This window comes from Adiantum capillus-veneris, chromosome 4 (assembly GCF_014529385.1).
Source record: "Adiantum capillus-veneris isolate H3 chromosome 4, ASM1452938v2, whole genome shotgun sequence".
Lineage (NCBI taxonomy): Eukaryota > Viridiplantae > Streptophyta > Polypodiopsida > Polypodiales > Pteridaceae > Adiantum > Adiantum capillus-veneris.
In genome coordinates this window covers 12,703,490-12,721,941 of record NC_140934.1, presented here as the reverse complement: position 1 = coordinate 12,721,941, position 18,452 = coordinate 12,703,490, and the positions used below count along the sequence as shown (strand labels likewise).

Sequence of the window (18,452 nt, the reverse complement as noted above, 5' to 3'; positions counted from 1 at the left end):
TTAGGGTAGACCACGTCCGGGCAATCCATGCCACACATCAGCGGATATAGGTGGGAGACAGCCTACAGACAGGAGACACGCTCAGAGCACTGAAGGCGGGGCTCGGGGGGAGTGGCAGTGCTATTTAGAGAGGATCTGCAGCCACTGATACACATAGCCCGCAGGGACGAGCAAGCTAGGTACATGTGGGTGAGACTGAAAGCAGAGATAGGCAGATACCTCTATCTAGCTATTTGCTACTTTCCCCCGAGTACATCAGTTTATGCATCACCCAGAGGACAGTCCCCTTTCTCTATTTTGGATGATGACATATGGGAGTTCTCTAGGGATGGTGACATTATCATCCTAGGGGACGTCAATGCTAGGACTGCCCATCACCAGGCAGTGTTTTATGATACTTCAGAAGAGATGCTAAGAGAGCTAGATGTAGCAGAGACGGGCCTTTCTAGACTATCACACGATGTGGAATATACTGAGTATGGGCGACACCTGATAGACATGGGCACTGCACATGGATTGGCCATCTTGAACGGCCTACAGAGGAGATGCTAAGAGAGCTAGATGTAGCAGAGACGGGCCTTTCCAGACTATCACACGATACTTCAGAGGAGATGATAAGAGAGCTAGATGTAGCAGAGACGGGCCTTTCCAGACTATCACACGATGTGGAATATACTGAGTATGGGCGACACCTGATAGACATGGGCACTGCACATGGATTGGCCGTCTTGAACGGCCTACAGAGATTTCCTGCTGCGGGAGGTTTTACATGCTTCCCACACATACATGGAGCCAGCATTGTGGACTATGTCATGGCACAGCCGAATCTCATCTCTAGTATCCAGGATCTCACAGTTGGGCCTAGACCGATCGGGGTGGCAGTGGATCATGCTCTGGTGTCGATGACCATCTCCTTCCAGTTCAGTGTAGCACACAGGCCACGAGTAGCAGCCCCCACTCGCTACACATTCACACGGGAGACGGATTCTGTATACATGGACGGAATCTACAGACGCCTATGCACCGAGGACCCGGGGCGACCTCTGGAGGAGCTAACTACTATACTTACACAAACATTACATGAGGCAGCAGCAGAAGCATACCCACACACCAAGCCTGAGCAGAGCCGCCGATCAGGGAGCATGCCTCTATTCAGCTGGTACGATGAGGAGTGCCGCTAGACTAGAGCCAGACTTCAGAAGGAGGTGCTGTTAGGGGACGTCACTCACACACAGTCACAGATTGACTTCCGACGCCTAGTGCGGCGGAAGAAGAGGGCTTTTTTGGCTCGACTCGAGCAGGATCTATATCAGCTACTCTTGAGTCAGGACTCACGTGAGGCGTGGAGGATTTTTCATGAGCATTCCCCCCCCCCCCCCCCCCCCCCCTGCTATTTCCTCCGCAGAGACCTGGGGTCAGTACGCATCATCTTTGTACAAAATACCTGGAGAGTCGCCCCTCCCCGACCCCCCCGATCCATGCCCACACGCATGTGTCTTTTTCACCGCTGAGATGGTGAAGAAAGCTATTGACAGGATGAAGACTGGGAGAGCATATGATCATGATGGCCTAGTCGTCGCTGAGCATTTCATGCATGCCAAAGACCTACTAGCAGAGCTTCTAGCAGTTATGTTTAACCGTGCCATGTGTGAGGGCCTGCCAGACACTTGGAGCCTATCTACGATCGTACCTATCTTCAAATCAGGAGACCCCATGGAGCCTGGGAATTATCGCACTATTATGATTGGGCACACACTGGCACGGTTGTATGCATCCATTCTTAAGCAACAGCTGAGTAGATGGGCAGAGAGGGAGGGAATACGTGCAACTGGGCAGGCAGGATTCAAGAGAGGCTTCTCTACTCTTGACCATATCCTGACACTCAAGGCAATCATCGAGGAAGGCGGATCTCATGGGAGACGGATCTATTGTAGCTTTGTGGACTTCCGCAAAGCTTTCGACACGGTACCCAGAGCTAGACTGATGCGCAAACTACAGGAAATGGGAGTACCCATAGAACTCATTTGGGGGACCATGGCATTGTACAGATCAGTAGTAGGGCATGTACGCACCACGGAGGGACTTTCTACACCGGTTCACTCTACTATTGGGGTGAAGCAGGGCTGCCCGCTCTCCTACTCTTTTCGGTATGTATGTGGATGAGATTTCTGACTACATTGACACCGATGGAGATAAAGGTGCTTAGTTGGCAGGGACATGGATTCCACTTTTGTTATATGTTGATGACATAGTGTTGATCTCCGAATCCCCAGAGGGAATGCAACGTCAATTGGATGCTTTACATACGTTTGCCCACGAAAGTGGTTTGTCTGTCAACCTGGGTAAAACCAAGGTTATGGTGTTTAATACCACCCCACAGTGGATCAGGAGGTCAGCACCTACATTCACATACAGCCAGGAGATTGTGGAGTACACAGACGCTTACACTTACCTTGGAGTGGTTTTTAGCAGACCTGCATCCTCACTCAGAAGAGCAGCTGAGACCAGACTTACTAGAGCCCAAGCAACGTTGGGTAGATTGGAAAGGATGTGTTCGCATGTTCAGTTTCAGGAGCCCCGGACGAAGCTCTGGCTCTTTGACACCTTGGTGGCTTCAGCATTGCTCTATGGAACCGAGATATGGGGACCTTCACTGGATCACCACGGGAGGCCGGGTTGCACAGACGAATGGGGGAACATGGAGAAACCTCTCGTCTCTATGATCTCGCGGCTCATTAGAGCCAAGGCATCAGTACCACGAGCCATTATTCGAGCAGAGCTAGCGGCCCCCCCACTAGTGGTGGAGGTGCTCACCAGATCAGTCTCCTTCATAAACCGCACATGGGAACTTCCTAGAAAGAGATATGCTCGCATAACACTTGAATCCTCTCGACAGTTAGCCATACAAGGAGATACAACATGTTGGTATGGGGAGATGGCATCATGGTTTCAGGCACATGGGTTCAGCATCGATAGGCTCCCACCATTCCATTACTCATTGGATGCACCATCTCTCACTCTTACACAGTCAGAGATCACCAAGCTCATCCGCCAAGACCTGACCCAGCTAGACACCAGGAGGACGTGCGGGATACAACCAGCACAGGAATTGGGCACGAAGATGGCTTTCTACAGAGACCACCTTCTCCAGCTTACGGAAGATGGTTTTGTGACGAGACCCAAATACATGGATACCCACTTGTCTCATGGGATACGATGTGCTATTGGCTAGTTACGCACATCCTCTCACCAGTTGCGGATTGAAACTGGGAGATACAGCGGAGTACCAGCAGAAGACAGGACATGCCCCTTGTGTAACATGGAACCTGAGACAGAGATACACTATACATGCCACTGCCCCGTTACTACGAGATATGAGGCCGATTCCATTGCTTGTTCAGAGAGGGTTTTGGACCACTCTCAAGAGTCATGGGATACGAAGATCAGAGATGTCTGGGTTTGTTCTTGCTCGAGCTGCGCAGACACGGAGATAGCTTGATGAATGGAGAGTCTAGCCAGTCTCAAAGAAAGATCACAGACTTTTTCAGAGCAGACACGGGACAGCCGCAAGAGCCACTCCCACAACAGAGCTCCCCCTCGTCTCACACCAGAGGCACACTGCTTGACCGAGCGATTGAATTGGGGAAATCCAGGCGCCCGATTGCGAAGAACTACACAGCATCGACGGAGGCTACGACAGAAAATTCGGAGCACGCTGGCCAGGCATGCACGATCCCCGGTCATACTACTAACCATGGAGGAAATTGATGAGATTCGCCAACGACCGATGATAGATCTCTTGTGATTCAGCTATCCCAACAAGCCACCCATTTTTTGCTTAGTTTTTTGTGTGGCTCACATTGACCAACTTATGACCCCATAGTATATATCTTTGTTTTGTACTATTGTTAGGTTATTTTGTTACTCTGACTACTTTGTATCAGATCCACCACTTTGTAACTTTGTGGTCTCATAGGTCATCATGGCCTTTTGAAGACGTTAATATAACATTTCATTTTCATTTCATTTCTCTCTCTTCTTCCTTCTTCTCTCTCGGGTTGTCATCTGTAGCCGAGGCAGATTGGGCAGGTGACAGGACCTTGCCGAGGCAACTATGGCGGGATGCAGATTCATAGAAGTAGAGGTTGCTTGTAAGCACGGAGAAAGGGTGAGATAAGCTATGTTGCGTGTGGCCAGTACATGCCGTTGCAAGGAGCAGTGGCAAGGTCAATACATGAGGTGAGAGAAACAGAGATAGAGAAGTAGATACGAATGTAGGACCATGTTATTGTCATTTGTAACTTAAACGTTCTAGGTGGAACCCTCAAGAGGCAGCCAGAAGAACATGGAGCAGTTCTTGGGTGGGGCAGATGCTCCATGTCAAGGCTATAGGTGGCGCTGGTTGATCACCTCCTTCATTAGAGCTTTGGCTCGATGGCCAACAAGCTTCTTGCTCTTCAAGTAACGGTGGCAGTCCTGGTTGTGGCGGGCAAAGCCAGGAAATCCAGGGAATGCATAAAGCACTGCCAGCAAGAGCAAGCTGAAAAGATCGTGCTTTTTCCCATGTGTAGAAACTATGTAGCCCACCTTGTGCCCATTGCCATTCTGCAGGTGAAGTTGGAGGCCGCCAGCAAGCTCTACCATAGTTGCACCTCTCTCTGCCGACCCTGCGGCCTGCCCCATCTCCACCATCACCCTTACCGGATTGCGCACGCTCTCACGCATGCCTGAAGGATGCCAGCCTCTTGCCAACACGTGAGGAGCAGGTCGGGCACCATTGCCTCCTCTGTTGTGCATTCAAGGAGATTTAACCCCCGCTTTGCTAGACAATGGCCGGCCTCGGTGCCTCTATTGAACAACATTTTTTGCGTGCACTCTCTCTTGGGGTCAGTGTATTTTAACCGGAGTCCTCCCCCGAGCTTGGCCGCCTCTCTCTTCTCTCTCTCTCCCTCAACGTGATGAACGGCAAGCCACACTGGCCCGGAGGATTCTCCTACTGCCACATGGCCGAGGGGGGACCAGAATCCCTCCCGCTTTATAATAGTATAGATAGATAGTAGATCATGTTATTTTGTGCCTGAGTAGCAGATGATCTTTTGCTTATCAATGACTCTTTGAGGGGCTAATATATATAGGCCATTTAATGGGAACCAAGTCAAAGATGAAGAATGAATGCAGCAAGGGAAGGAAGTATGTTAAGTAGCAACAGATAGCTTCTTTCTATATCTTTTGTTTACCAAGATAGATAGTATCCATGATTCTCCACAATACGTGTGCCTCTCATTACGTGTCTATGACCTCTATCAGATTTAATGTGGCTAGTTATTATTATTATTGCACCCTTTGTAGGTGCACAATATCTTACACTTTAGTGTGGAACATAGTTTTTGTCAATGTACTGTTTTTCTTTATGGGTGTATCAATTTTGGATACACCCATTATTATGACTACAAAAATACCCTCAGGATTTAATGGTCATAGTTTGGGCTTTTTTTAAAAATTCTTTTATATTTACAAAAGAAATTGCCACAGTATTTGTACTTGGTTTCTAGTAGAACTCAAGCTAGGATCTTGGAACAAAAGTGTAGGCCACCACTGTTGAGCATTACCCTTGAAGAAAGAAGAGGCCTTTTTTTATCCCCCTTGGAGGCTTCTATAAAGTTGCCTCTTGAGAAGGTAGGTTGTATGAAAGCCAGAGCCTTTTGTTCATCTTGTAGACCATGGAATATCTCAACCTCGACACTCTGAACACCCTCCTTGTAGTCCTTCTAAGCTCCCAATGGTGTAAGTTGATCATAAGGGGTGGACCTCAGCAAGGTAGTCTTCACTTGTCTCAAAGAATAGCCAAAAGATGGAAGATCTGGGAGGATTGTTTGGAGGATTGCATTGCATACCGTTTATGCCTCTATAATATGACATCCATAGGTTTGCTAACCGATCAAATTAGATGCACGCTCTCCTGTAATTTTTGGGATGCTGAGGAGTAGGTTTTAGCCTCACACAAGTTGTTGAAGATGATGGAGTTGCTTTTTTTGAACTTGTCGGTTTTATTTGTTTGACCAATGTGAATCTGCGAGTGAAGAAGATGAGATCGATCTTATTATCTCTTTTAGTTCTATGTGCACAATAAAATGAAGTGATTTCTCGTCAACTGTACATTTCTTTGATGATACGTCAAGAAATGAAATGTTTTATTGCAATGGGGGTTACTGATTATACTAGGGAAGATATGCGATTTGTATGGACGATGCGGCTTAAGAGTTGTTTTGGATACTTTTACAAGGAAAACTGAATGTGGGCGCATAAAGCTTCGCAGTCTTCTCACCGATTTGATAAACTATTCGGTTTGGACCCTCATGTTGTGATAAAATGATTCGCAAGGAAACAATTATTTGCATTTGATTTTTGAATGCTATCGGGTGTAATTAGTTGAAACCTAGCAAGTGCAGCCAGTGTACTTGGCTGAAATCTATCAAGTTACATATTTTTGACACTGTCTCTCGTGCAGTTTCCAGGTTAAAAAACTGAAACTAAAGATCACGTTGGTGTTTTTTATTTATATCAACAATTAATTAAGGAATTCGAAGACTAACTACTTTCAAGGGAATCACGCTAATTTGAATGTTTTGCTATCAAAAACTAACACTGTTTGTTTATGAGCTGTGAATCCAAAGCAATTAGTCTTAAGTGTTTGTCGAATTAGGAAAAGGAGGTACTCTTTAAAAGAGTGTTGAGCCTAAATTATGTTGATGTAAAACTCCTATACTTGATCTCAACATAATTTAGGCTATCAAGCTTTCATTTATCTTTTGTGACCCGAGGAAACTGAATCTCTCTTTTGATTCAGAGATTTTTGTTGAGAGTTCAATGCAATTCACTTATTTTCTTGTAAAGGTTTTGCGAGGGCTGCTATTGTAGATTTGAAGTTAGAAGTGGGTTTTCTGACTCGATTGCAGAATCAAGAACCAGCTTTCTTGAGCTAGAATTAAAATCTTTTGATGAACAAGGCATTTACTTATGTTGGCTGCACGGATACTTATGGAGCCAAACCGTAACCACTAGGTTTTGTTTCCAAAAGATTAGTTTGTATGATCCAAGGCAAATGCTGCTCTAAATAAAGAGCTCCAACCTCTGCATGCCTTCAAAAAAAAAAAGAAATGAGGTGCCTGTAGATCACTTGGTGTTGACGAAACGCACCTGTAGAGGATCACTGAAGACCTTCGAGGCATTTATGGCAAGTATTTATGGTGTATCTTGTGCAACTTGCACTGAATTCTGAAATCATGCACAAAATGGTGCTGAAGTTCGTTATGTGCCTGATATTAACAATATGACGCAACGCTGGAAGAAGACGACTTATGGCCTTCAATTCAAAAAAAAAATTGTTACAAAGAATTCTCCACCAGGTTTGTCTTGCATTAAAGTACCTTTTCTTCATAAAAATGACATTTCCTTTCTGCTAAGATCCCTCAGCTGGCTGTAGAAGAGGATGATGAATAGGAGAAGAAACAATTTCTGTGTGAAGGCGTTTCTTTTTTTTTTTTCGTTCAGTGATCCAGTTTTTTCTGAATATCTGCATAGTTTCCTGATGTTTTTTTGCAATCTTACACCTTTAAATCCCTTTGGCTTTGTAGTCTTCTTGAGAACATCCACTTTCTTCTTGTAGTCAATAAACACTAGCTCAAGGCAAGCGTAACCATCTAATCCTACCATGTACCATGTACAATCTTAACATGACACTCACAGGCAATGTAATGCATCTGTAGATGCAAAATTAAAGCTAATTTTGCATCAACACAATGTCAGAAAGAATTATTGGTTGGCTGGTCAATATTGCACACCCCCAGTACTCGAGCCTTAAAACCAAAATAAAGAGTGGACCAACCCACACCAAGGCCAACCCACCAACACCACCAGTACGACCATGCAGGTGGAACTGCACAGGGACTAAAGTCCCAAGTGTGCTGACCATGCAAGATGCCCATAAAGAAGCCCCCAATTCGCCAAACATTCAGCCGCCAATGCTGCACACAACCAACCATCCATGGTCTCCAAGGAAATGATACTTGACCCAAGTTTCTGGGGTTCAGTCTTACCTACAATACCATTCAAGGAAATACTTCAAAGTCGGGTAAAGGATCAAGCGTTAAAAGAGGTGGTTAGATAACCCAGGTTAGTTTTGCAGCCTATATGAACAGCCTTCCTGACACTTGAGGCAGCAATCAACTAATCCTCCCATCACAAAGTTGAAAGGACCGATTTGTTTGCTAGCTTAGACTTGGTAATTATGTAATTCCCCCTTACACCAAGGTCAAAAAACAACCGTGCTGCTGCAAGATGGCCTTGCAAACACGCAACACTCAAATGTCCTCCAACATCTCTAGCAAGCTAGAAAAGGAGATTCTGCCCAAAAACAGCCTACCAGCCATTAGGCAGGATTCTACCAAAAAGCTTGACCTCTCCATGCCTCAAGATCGAGCTTCGAAGTTTAGAAAGCAAATTAAAAACTGCAATTCAAAAATATCTAAACGTAAGGCCCGATTACATATAGCCCAACTTATATGCATGCACGATAAGCCAGTTTTTTTACTGCTACAAAGTTCAAACAGTACCATCAACAACAACGACACTCTTTACAACAGTTGTTGCTATATCTAACTCAGCCATGGGGACTTCGGGTGCTGCATTAAGATCTGACTCGGCAGTCGGTGTTGAATTAGCCTCTGTCCCATCCTCTGTTGATTCCAGTGCCATCACTATCTCATCTTTGGCTGCATCTTCTGCACCAGAAATGTCACCTGGAACCAGTGTCCCCTCTGCCTCTGTAGTGGTGCTGGTTTCGTTTACTGGGTCAGTAGGAAACAGCTGCACCTTGGTGGCTGTAGTTTCACCCACAGAACCCCATTCCTCATTGACAACCAACAGTGAGATACCCCCTACTGTCTTGAACACTCGGTTTGATCCTGGCTGCCACACAACTTCTCCACCCTCTCCAGTCAACACAAACTTAAACTCAAACTCCTTTTCAGCCGGCACATTCTAGTAAAATAAACACACAGCAAGCTTTATCGTAAAGAAATAGCCTGCTCCCATCTAACACTACAAACAAAAAATACAAAAACACTGAGAAAATCGAAGTTTGAATCTGATACCACTTCCGCAGTCCAGATGTCACCGTCAGCCCATTCCATTGGTATAGCCGCTTTGACGTCCCAACTGCCAAATATAGGATCATTGCCCACCACATTAAATCTCTCCCCAAAGTGGCACTTCTTCTCCAAAACAAACTTCACCTCTATTGTAGGACCTGCTTTTGTCATTCAAGATATTGGTAAACACTGAATGCACAAAAATATTTAGCAAATTGGAAACTTCTATCACTAAAATTCATGATCTACCGGCAGTGTATACATGCTCGAACACACAGCATGTGTGTTAGCATCAGTGCTATAAGTTTGCCACACAAGCATTGCACAGGAATGTTGTTTGCAAGATGGAAGGGAATTTGTAAGGACTATTAAAAGGTTTATCATCATAAGTTGATCAGAACCTTGCAGAGCAATCTACAACTATTTTGATGAAGAGAAGCACAGAAAAGGCTCATTTAGTATATGAATTTGTGCCCAAAATACTCCATGGACAGTGAAGACTTAGAAACACTCGCATTTGGCTTCAGTCTCAACAGCACGATGCCTGCTAGAAAGAACTTAGAAGCGACTGTCATCACGCTTGTGCTGTGACCTTCTCAGCTCACACATTACTCCCAAGTAAAGTGATGCTCCATCGCAACAATATGTCTATAAGTTATACACCAACAAAGTTCACCTCAAGAACATCACCTCGAGGCGAAAATGCAACTTGAAAAACCCCCACTTTGCCTACAGAAACATGGCTAGAAGGTTCAGTGTCTCCAGCAATAATAATGAACCAAGTTTCTAAGCCTTAGCAAATCCCACTCTATGGTGTAGTTATTCTGCCACCATGTTATGTTGATGTGACGTGACAAGACAAAACTATTTGCAGGTATGCAAATGGCTGTGACAGCCTTCGGATGTTGTTTGATAGGCATGCACTGTGTAACTCTTCAGGGAAGCATCTCTGCAAACAGCAAAGAATCCTACTAAACTTAGCTAATCAGACAAAATGCTGTCAGACCATTTCTTTTATTATATTTCCACCAATCCACTGATCCTACATCTTCAACTTTCTTATTCTTGTAAACATGTGTTCAGAAAGCTCTTTCAAACCAGGTTAAGGTGAGACGATCACAATCTTGTACGAGACTGACATCATGTAACCAGTAGATTTATTAAACAAATGTTGCACTTTCAACGCACCTATCCTTTTTATATACATATTAGCTGAGAACTACAGATGTCAAAACCTCAACTTTTCACACAGTTGTGCCCATTCAAATGTGTGTATCTACGAGCATACACAATCATGGTTGTATAAAGAGAAAAATGGGTGTGCATTATCTGCAAGCTTACTTGTGAGCATGCACGAAAGCAGGAATCTAGACAAAAATGCAAGCCTGTGATTGTAAGATATGCTTCTTGAGATAACACACCATATTTGCACAAATTAAATTTTTCAGATGTCTATGAAAGTAACAGCCATCTCACTTGTACGTATGCACGCATACATGCAGGCACAAACACGCACCGAATATAAAGGCCCTGTACATGCATGCTAACGATCATGTAGGCACATATATGCATCCCTGAAAGCTAGGTACACGTGGTTCAGAAACTTTCAAACATATGACTGAATTGCCTGCCCTTGTGAAAACTTCCATGGTCCTAACTCTTTTGAGTCCAGCCGGAAATTTTGTTCGCTCACTTAACTGATGCAAATTCATGTTAAAGCCAGCTATTGACTAGTTTGGCCAAACTTAACTTGTAGCCTTACTTTCTTCACAAAGCCATACAAAGCAGAAGTAGAGCAACCTTCTTCCAAAGCCACACAGTCATTCTTCACTTCTTCCTCTGCCTGATTGCTGCGCACTTCTCCTCCCAAAGGAATTTGTAAATTTTCTGTTGCAGATCCATCCTGCACCATAGAACAAGACAGTTTCATGAACAAGCAGCACAATCTCGAACGGCATTGAGAGCTATACTTGAGGCTGTGAGTGGACCCAAAACAGAATCCTAGCTACTGCTTCAAGGGATTGCTGCAACATAATATCTTAACTGCAGACGAAGATGCACTTAAAGACGGTAAATAACCAAAAAGTTGATCCCCTAATCGAGACACCACACCACACATACACCTGCTCTGTAATCACACATGTACGTGTTTTAACTTTTTGCACTCAAACCTGTGTTTGTGATGTGCCTAATCGACAGGCACAGAAGGAAAGGGTCGAAAATATCATCATAAGAAGACCTTCAAGTCCAGCCACAAAGACATAGTACTTAATTCGTACAGCGGTCAATGAATTAAAGAAAAAGCTTTTGCTTTCATTAAGCAATTTGAAGTTGCCGTCTCTGATTCAACAGAAATATCCAAGCTCCCTTATATCTGCATGTATCTGAAGGATACTGCTAGCGTTTGGTGGATGACCCACCTATTGGACATTCTAATGTTTTGTCAAATGGAACAAGAGCATCAACATCACTTACAAGTTGTTTTTGAAGAATTTCGAAAACACAAGCTTCAAAAAAACTCTCTGAGAAGTGAGTTTTTCCTCTAAATTCATTACTTGGGTCACACTGATTCTCACAATTAAGTGAGAATGGATACAACAAAAATCCAAGCCATTCTAGAATGGTCTCAGCCCACTATACTGCATGATATACAAAGCTTCTAGGACTTCGTTCATACTACAAGTATTTATCCAACATTTCGCTCATATAGCTGCTCCTTTCATATTCTAACAAAGAAAGCAATAGTTTCTATGTGGGGAACCTGACAAAAGAAAGCCTTTAAAAAGCCTAAGTACCTTTTGAGTCATGGACCCATGTTAATGTGTGTGAGGTAAAATGTCTGTAACATTTTATCTCAATACACGTGTGATGATAGTGATTCAAGGGTATCAGAGACATCTGTAAAGAGTTCATGTGAATGTTCATTGATGAACAGTGCACTATTGCATGCTGTGTGTTGAGAATGCCATGTGTCTACATGATGTCAATGTCTACATATCTCTTCTGCTACCCTATGCCAATTTTTTCAATGACCCCGGGTGCTTTATTGAGCAGAGGTGCTTTTGGGCACCAATTGTATGTAATAGTAATTTCAAATTGCTTTTCGGGCCCCAAGAGCTATCCAGAATTGATCCTCCAAGCAAAATTTTGGAGTTGCTTTTCAGCAGAACCTATAAATTCAAGTCAGAGGGGCATGAGTGGAAAACCTCAATATGTAGTCCACAGATCACTCGAGTCTTCGTGAAACTCTAGTTCATGTACCTCATGTGCATGTTCATTACACCAAGTAAACACATCGGTTTCAAGGAAATGCTTCTCTCTAATTGAGAGTTTAGTCACACTTGTGCTATGAGTAGTTTACCAATGAGTTTTGATCATGATAATTGTTCTACTTCCTCATGTTTACATACAAGGACCAGTTTCAAGAAAATTGGTAGCCTACAAGAAAATATTACCCAACCTCCCTTCAAAGAAAGCCAAACCAAATGATGAGCATCATAGCATGCAAATAATCCTTATGTGAAAACATTTGAATGTTAATTTGCACTAGTTTCAAACTAGTGATTGGTGAATGATCACCTACATCGTTGGAGGTGTTTAGTCAAAACAGTGAAAAGGCACAGCCCTCAAGAGAAGATCATGTCGACTCAACACCATACTTGTATACCATGACATAAGAAATTTAGGCATGCCTCTGACCACGTTCCTTGTAATCACCTCCTTAAAATGTGAAACTGAATTCCTTCTATTCAAAGTATCAGCATAAATCAGTCCAGCATGCCAGTATTCCTTAAGACTCCTTCTAATGTCCCGATCAGGGGCCTCAAAAGCTTTCTTAGCCATCAAACTCTTGACAAATTCTAAAGCCTTGTCTAGATAGTCCAAATGGCTAGTATTCAAACACCCTTGTGAAGAAAATCAGAGTTGGTTGGTTAGTTGGCCTATCTATACCCTGGAGGAGGAAAAAGAGGCAAGTATAGCATAGACAAGTTTATGGCTTCCCTAGCCCAGGAGTATTGCTAACTAAAAAATCACACCTCTCTCAGTAGCTGAACTTGCTAAGATTCTCTCTCTCTCTCTCTCTCTCTCTCTCTCTCTCTCTCTCTCTCTCTCTCTACCTGAAGAATCGCCTTCAATATAGGTACTGAGGTCGAGAATCCTTTCCTGGAACACTTCAAAGAGCCGCTTGTCTGCTGGAATCCAAGAAGGACGAGGTCTTGCTTGGCAGCAGGGCTGCAGCGGAAGGAGCAATGGGCTATTCTGAAGGCTGAAAGACCTTGCATGGCTCTGGATTCTCCCTCCCCCTCTCGAGCCTCTGTGTGTGAAACTCACATGAACACAAGGAATGCAATTACCTCGTGAGATGAATGAATGATCTCATATGCCGTAATGATTCCATTTATAATGTCATGTCGAATAAGCGTGGTACCAAATCCCTAAGCAAACGACGCCTGTTCAATGAATCCATGTTCATCCAAAGATCCGTACCCTCACTAGTAACGGAGGTTTCACACAGGTCCCGTTGTATGGTTCACCCTCAGCACTAAGTAACACCTATGCAAAGTAATGGGATCGACGGTCGGGTGGGATCTCGAGGCACACTAAACCTGACCGGCACAAAAAACGAGACGTGCCACCGAAAAAATGGGGGGGTGCTAAACTTGGCCAGTGCGAAAAACGAGGCGCTCCGGCGCGATTTGAACCCTTGACCTCGAGGGTCCGCGATTAGGGTCAAACGGGCGAACCACCTCACCTGCGCGCTCATTGTGTATCTCAAACCGTTTTGACGCTGTAATATTGTGAGTTCGGGGTGCATTGGCCACGTTGTCCAGGTTTGCGTCTGTCCAAGTTTAGCTTTGAGCAGTCCAGGTTTAGTGTGTGTCTAGGTTTAGTTTTTGAGCAGACATCTACGGTTGCGATCTCTTCGATCTCCGTGCGTGAACTTCTGCGTTGTCGATCCCATTACTTGGCCCCGCATTAACTATAGGTGTTACTTAGTCCTGACGATGATCACTTCTTAAATGAAAACATAGAAACTAACGAGTAGGAGGTAGCCAATCCACGAGACTAAGTGACACACAAAATTTAATGTGGGGGGGGGGTAAGGGGATCGACGGTCCAGAAGTGGGAGGCGAGATCTCGAGGCGAAATAAAACCCGGACAACGCAAAATTTCGATCTCCGCCGACCAATTTTGAACCCACCGCCTCGCAGCTCAGGTTTTGGGTCACGTGGGCTAACCAACTCACCCACGCGCACATGCTGTACTCAGCCCTGTTTTTATGATGTATTATGCTCGAAAACATGCACTACCCGGGTTCAAGGGGTCCAATTTGTGGCCGGGTTTAGTTTTGATAGGAGTGTTGCGGTTACGATTGCATAAAATCTCGTGTGTAGATTTGGTAACCATAAATCCCCTCACCACCCCGTATTCAATTTTGTGTGTTACTTAGTCCTGAGGGTACCCAATCATTCTTCTATTATTGAGAATCAGGGAAGATCCGCGATGGCAATCCAACGAGAAGTAGACAGGCTCGCAGAGGTAAGGCGAGGCAGACAGATGGCATAGGGGGAAGGCGAAGGCGACGTCAAGGAGGACGTAGGCTTGCAAGAGGGCGCGGGCTAGCATCGGACGAAGCCAGTAGCGATGCGGGGTTTAACGTGCTTTTTTTTTAAATGAATACGAGCACTGCTATTTACAGATACGCAGGTTTGCTCGCTTGGTTAAGGGGTCTTCACGAGGGCCTAAATGTAGGCAGTTGCGTGATCGAATAGCTAGTTTCCCTTTTGAAGGGTAGGCATCTCGAGTTAGGAGCCTAGGAGGTGAGCCTCCAGTCAAAGAAATTTGAGAAACTAATGAATAAACTAACATACGAGCAAGTAGAGTTGCCAGTTAGGAGTAGGTAGGGGTCACGATTTTTAGAAAAGAAAGTAAGAGGAGAATCGAGGAGATGTTGTCTTCGAAAATAAAAGGTTATAGCAGTGGTGGCGGTGTGCTGTGAGGAGTTGAATAGGAGGTGGAAGAGATAAGAGGAGACGTGGTCTCTCTCTCTCTCTCTCTCTCTCTCTCTCTCTCTCTCTCTCTCTCTCTCTCTCTCTCTCTCTCTCTCTCTCTCTCTCTCTTTGCCCAGACACGTGGAATTAGGGAATCTCGACTCTCATGCAAAGTGAAGACCAAGCTATAGGCCTCTCTCTCTCTCTCTCTCTCTCTCTCTCTCTCTCTCTCTCTCTCTCTCTCTCTCTCTCTCTCTCTCTCTCTCTCTCTCTCAGGTCTGTGGCATCGCAAGCCTGCAAGTTACCAATGCACAGATCCGTATTTACTTCATGGGAAGGAAAGATGTTGGCATGGGTCATGACACATGAGGCAAGGGCTATTCTAGAAATCTTGGCGATGTTGGTTTGAGGACGAGATGGAGGAGGGAGGGTGGCTATAGGAGTAGATGGAGAGAGGACGTGGAGCAGTCTCCTAAAATAATTTGCTGTCAATGTCTACTCCCATGTTATCCGGTCATATGTCATAGGGGGGGGGTTGCGAGCAATAGGTCTACAGCTATGGGTTTTCACAGAGGCTGCGATTGTTCGAGCAAAACCTTTGTGGGATGAAGGGAGGAATATCCGAAACAAATGAATTTTTTGAAAGTAGAGCGAGTATATCTGGTCATTTTTGAAAATTTGGAAAAGCCAAGAATCTAGAGCAGATGTTGTTTTCACCAAGGAAAGTCGCGTTTTCTCTCCTCTTTCTCATTTGTTTCCTCTCTCTCTCTCTCTCTCTCTCTCTCTGTGTGTGTGTGTGTGTGTGTGTGTGTGTGTGTGTGTGTAGCGACTTCCACCAACCGCCCACGGGCACGGGTGTCTTTGTATTTGGAAAGCTCTTTTAGGGGTGGTGGGCGGTGGTGTTATGTTTATAAGTGTCGGGTGCAACTCTACGTCTCTCTCTCCTACATTCAGCAAAAGCACAGGAGCAGTAAGCTTGGAGGGTGGCGTGGTGTTCTCTCTCTCTCTCTCTCTCTCTCTCTCTCTCTCTCTCTCTCTCTCTCTCTCTCTCTCTCTCTGGCTTAATGTGGGGCGATGGAAAAGAGGCTAGGAGAGGTTGCAAAGCGCGCAAAGAGATTGCGTAGAGGAGGGGGTGACATGGAACGTCTTTGTATAAGACCAAGCAACAACAATAAAGCAAGGGTGGCTGATGCGAGTGTTGTTATGTGCGCCTATGAGGAGGACTCGCACGCAAGGTTTGCAAAGAGGAGAGCAAGCGGAGGGCGAGAGAGGTGTGAGCAGATTGCGGGAGGAGACAACCGGGGGGGGGGGGGGGGGGGGGGCAAATATCTAGAGGCATCCTGCTGGTTAATGGGATTTCATATTAAGTAAGCCAGTATGACACATAATAATAGGAGTGTGGAGTTAGGTCTTCAAGCGAGGTCAACGGATTGAGCTTTGGAGCGAGTTTTTTTTTTTTGGGAGGGCCGCCCTCCCTACCTCCCCTTCGTCCTCTTCCCACCCATGTGCTTCCTCCTCCCTTGCTCCTCCTCCTCCTCAGCTTCCTCCTCCAACATCCTCCCTCTAACCGCCCTTCCTCAAGATTCTCCTCTTCTTCCTCTGTCTTTCCCTATCACTATATATAACCTCTCTCTCTCTCTCTCTCTCTCTCTCTCTCTCTCTCTCTCTCTCTCCGCCTACCCCTCTCCTTCACCTTCTTCCCCCTTCACTTTCTCTCCGTGCCCCCATCTTTCTCTCCCCATCTATATACATATATATATATATATATATATCTCACTCCGTCCTCTCTACCCGCGCTTCTCTCTCTCTCTCTCTCTCTCTCTCTCTCTCTCTCTCTCTCTCTCTCTGACAAAAGGGAAGAAAATGGTGGGGTAGTCGGGGAGAGAGAGAGAGAGAGAGAGAGAGAGAGAGAGAGAGAGAGAGAGAGGGAAGAGGGTTTGTGGGCAGGAGTGAGGAAGAGATGGGGAGAGAGAAAGAGAGGGGCAGCACAGAGAGAGAGAGAGAGAGAGAGAGAGAGCGGGGGGGGGGGGGGGGGGGGGGGGGGCGAGGGGGGATGGGTGGATGGAGAGGAAGAGAATGGGGAAGAAGGGGAAAGAAAGGGACCAAAGAGAGGGCTGGTGGGCGGGGGGGGGGGGGAGAGAGAGAGAGAGAGAGAGATAGGGGGCTTAGAGAGAGGAAAGAGAGAGGGGCAACGAAAAGAGAGGGTAGAGAGAGAGAGAGATAGGGGCAGCGTTAGAAAAAGACATCTTCCCTAACTGAAGAAAATAAGGGCAAACTTGAAATTCTCCTAGTTTTTGGGTCAAAATTTAAAGGTTTTACCGATATTTACAATAAAAAATTGTGAATTTCTCGATTTTCTTCAAGGACAGCTCAAAATATAACCGAAATTTTACAGTTTTCAATCCGTTGAAAACACTATACTCCGGGTTTTTTTCTAACTCTGATAGGGGGGTTGGAAGGAGAGAGAGGGGGGGGGGGGGGCAGATTGTGAGAGGGAGAGAGGAGTGAAATGGAGTTCAACCCCAAAAAACAAAAAAAAAAGTGCTCTCCCAAGCAAAGCACTAGAGAATCATATATTATGAGTAGGCCCTACCAATTTTCGAAAGCGGGTGTATTAAGGGGTATCTTCATAGATACCTTTTCATTTGAATAGCAAAACATTTGCCATTTTGCACGTGTCTCTCTCTCTCTCTCTATGCTCTCCCAAGCAAAGCACTAGAGAATCATATATTATGAGTAGGCCCTACCAATTTTCGAAAGCGGGTGTATTAAGGGGTATCTTCATAGATACCTTTTCATTTGAATAGCAAAACATTTGCCATTTTGCACGTGTCTCTCTCTCTCTCTATAATCGAGGGATATTTTTGATGTGGGCGGGTCATGTCAAATCGACACAGAGGCGCAGAGTAGACCTATGAGGAGCAGTGAAACCGATGGCTAATCCACTGAGAGTCTATGCAAGGAGCAGGCTACCAGTGTGACAAGCAGGGATACAGAGCAAGAGTAGCATGCATCAAGAAACGGTTCTCTCTCTCCCTCTTTGTCTCTTCGTTGCTTTGAATCCGGACGAGGAACGTGGAAGAGAGAGAGACCTGCCCATTTGTCATGTGTCAGCACGAGCGCGAAAGCAACATAAGCATATATTTTTTGGTGCCAACGTGAGCGCAATGGGGAGACACAAATAGATATCGGCAAAATATCTCTGTATCCCGCAGGCCCACAACCTCTCTCTCCCTGACTCTCTCTCTCTCTCTCTCTCTCTCTCTCTCTCTCTCTCTCTCTCTCTCTCTCTCTCTCTCTCTCTTTGCTA

General features: G+C 45.2%; 2 protein-coding genes across 3 annotated transcripts; both read right to left on the bottom strand.

Annotated features, from left to right (window-relative positions):
- Positions 1-4,043: 4,043 nt before the first annotated feature.
- On the bottom strand, positions 4,044-6,076 carry LOC147458722 (uncharacterized). The gene has a single exon (XM_086510165.1). The coding sequence runs from the start codon at positions 4,795-4,797 to the stop codon at positions 4,387-4,389; it is 411 nt and encodes a 136-aa protein (XP_086366291.1). The 5' UTR covers positions 4,798-6,076; the 3' UTR covers positions 4,044-4,386.
- A 1,266-nt stretch (positions 6,077-7,342) lies between these two features.
- Positions 7,343-13,542, bottom strand: LOC147458721 (uncharacterized). 2 transcript variants are annotated; one of them, XM_086510164.1, is made up of 4 exons: positions 13,268-13,542; positions 10,950-11,052; positions 9,153-9,307; positions 7,343-8,096 (listed from the first exon to the last, which is right to left on the bottom strand). In XM_086510164.1, the coding sequence occupies exons 1-4, from the start codon at positions 13,430-13,432 to the stop codon at positions 7,803-7,805; spliced, it is 717 nt and encodes a 238-aa protein (XP_086366290.1). In that variant the 5' UTR covers positions 13,433-13,542; the 3' UTR covers positions 7,343-7,802. The 2 variants fall into 2 exon arrangements, with proteins under 2 accessions (XP_086366290.1, XP_086366288.1); XM_086510162.1 differs by lacking the exon at positions 7,343-8,096 and adding an exon at positions 8,488-9,039 and having other exon boundaries at positions 13,268-13,513.
- Positions 13,543-18,452: the final 4,910 nt, after the last annotated feature.

Coding starts and splice junctions, on each gene's coding strand:
- LOC147458722 (XM_086510165.1), bottom strand. CDS start 4,797: ATGCACAACAGAGGAGGCAATGGTGCCCGACCTGCTCCTCACGTGTTG.
- LOC147458721 (XM_086510162.1), bottom strand. CDS start 13,432: ATGCAAGGTCTTTCAGCCTTCAGAATAGCCCATTGCTCCTTCCGCTGC. Junction 11,053..13,267: donor TATTGAAGGCGATTCTTCAG/GTAGAGAGAGAG, acceptor TCTATGGTGCAG/GATGGATCTGCAACAGAAAA. Junction 9,308..10,949: donor CTGTGTGGCTTTGGAAGAAG/GTTGCTCTACTT, acceptor TGACAAAAGCAG/GTCCTACAATAGAGGTGAAG.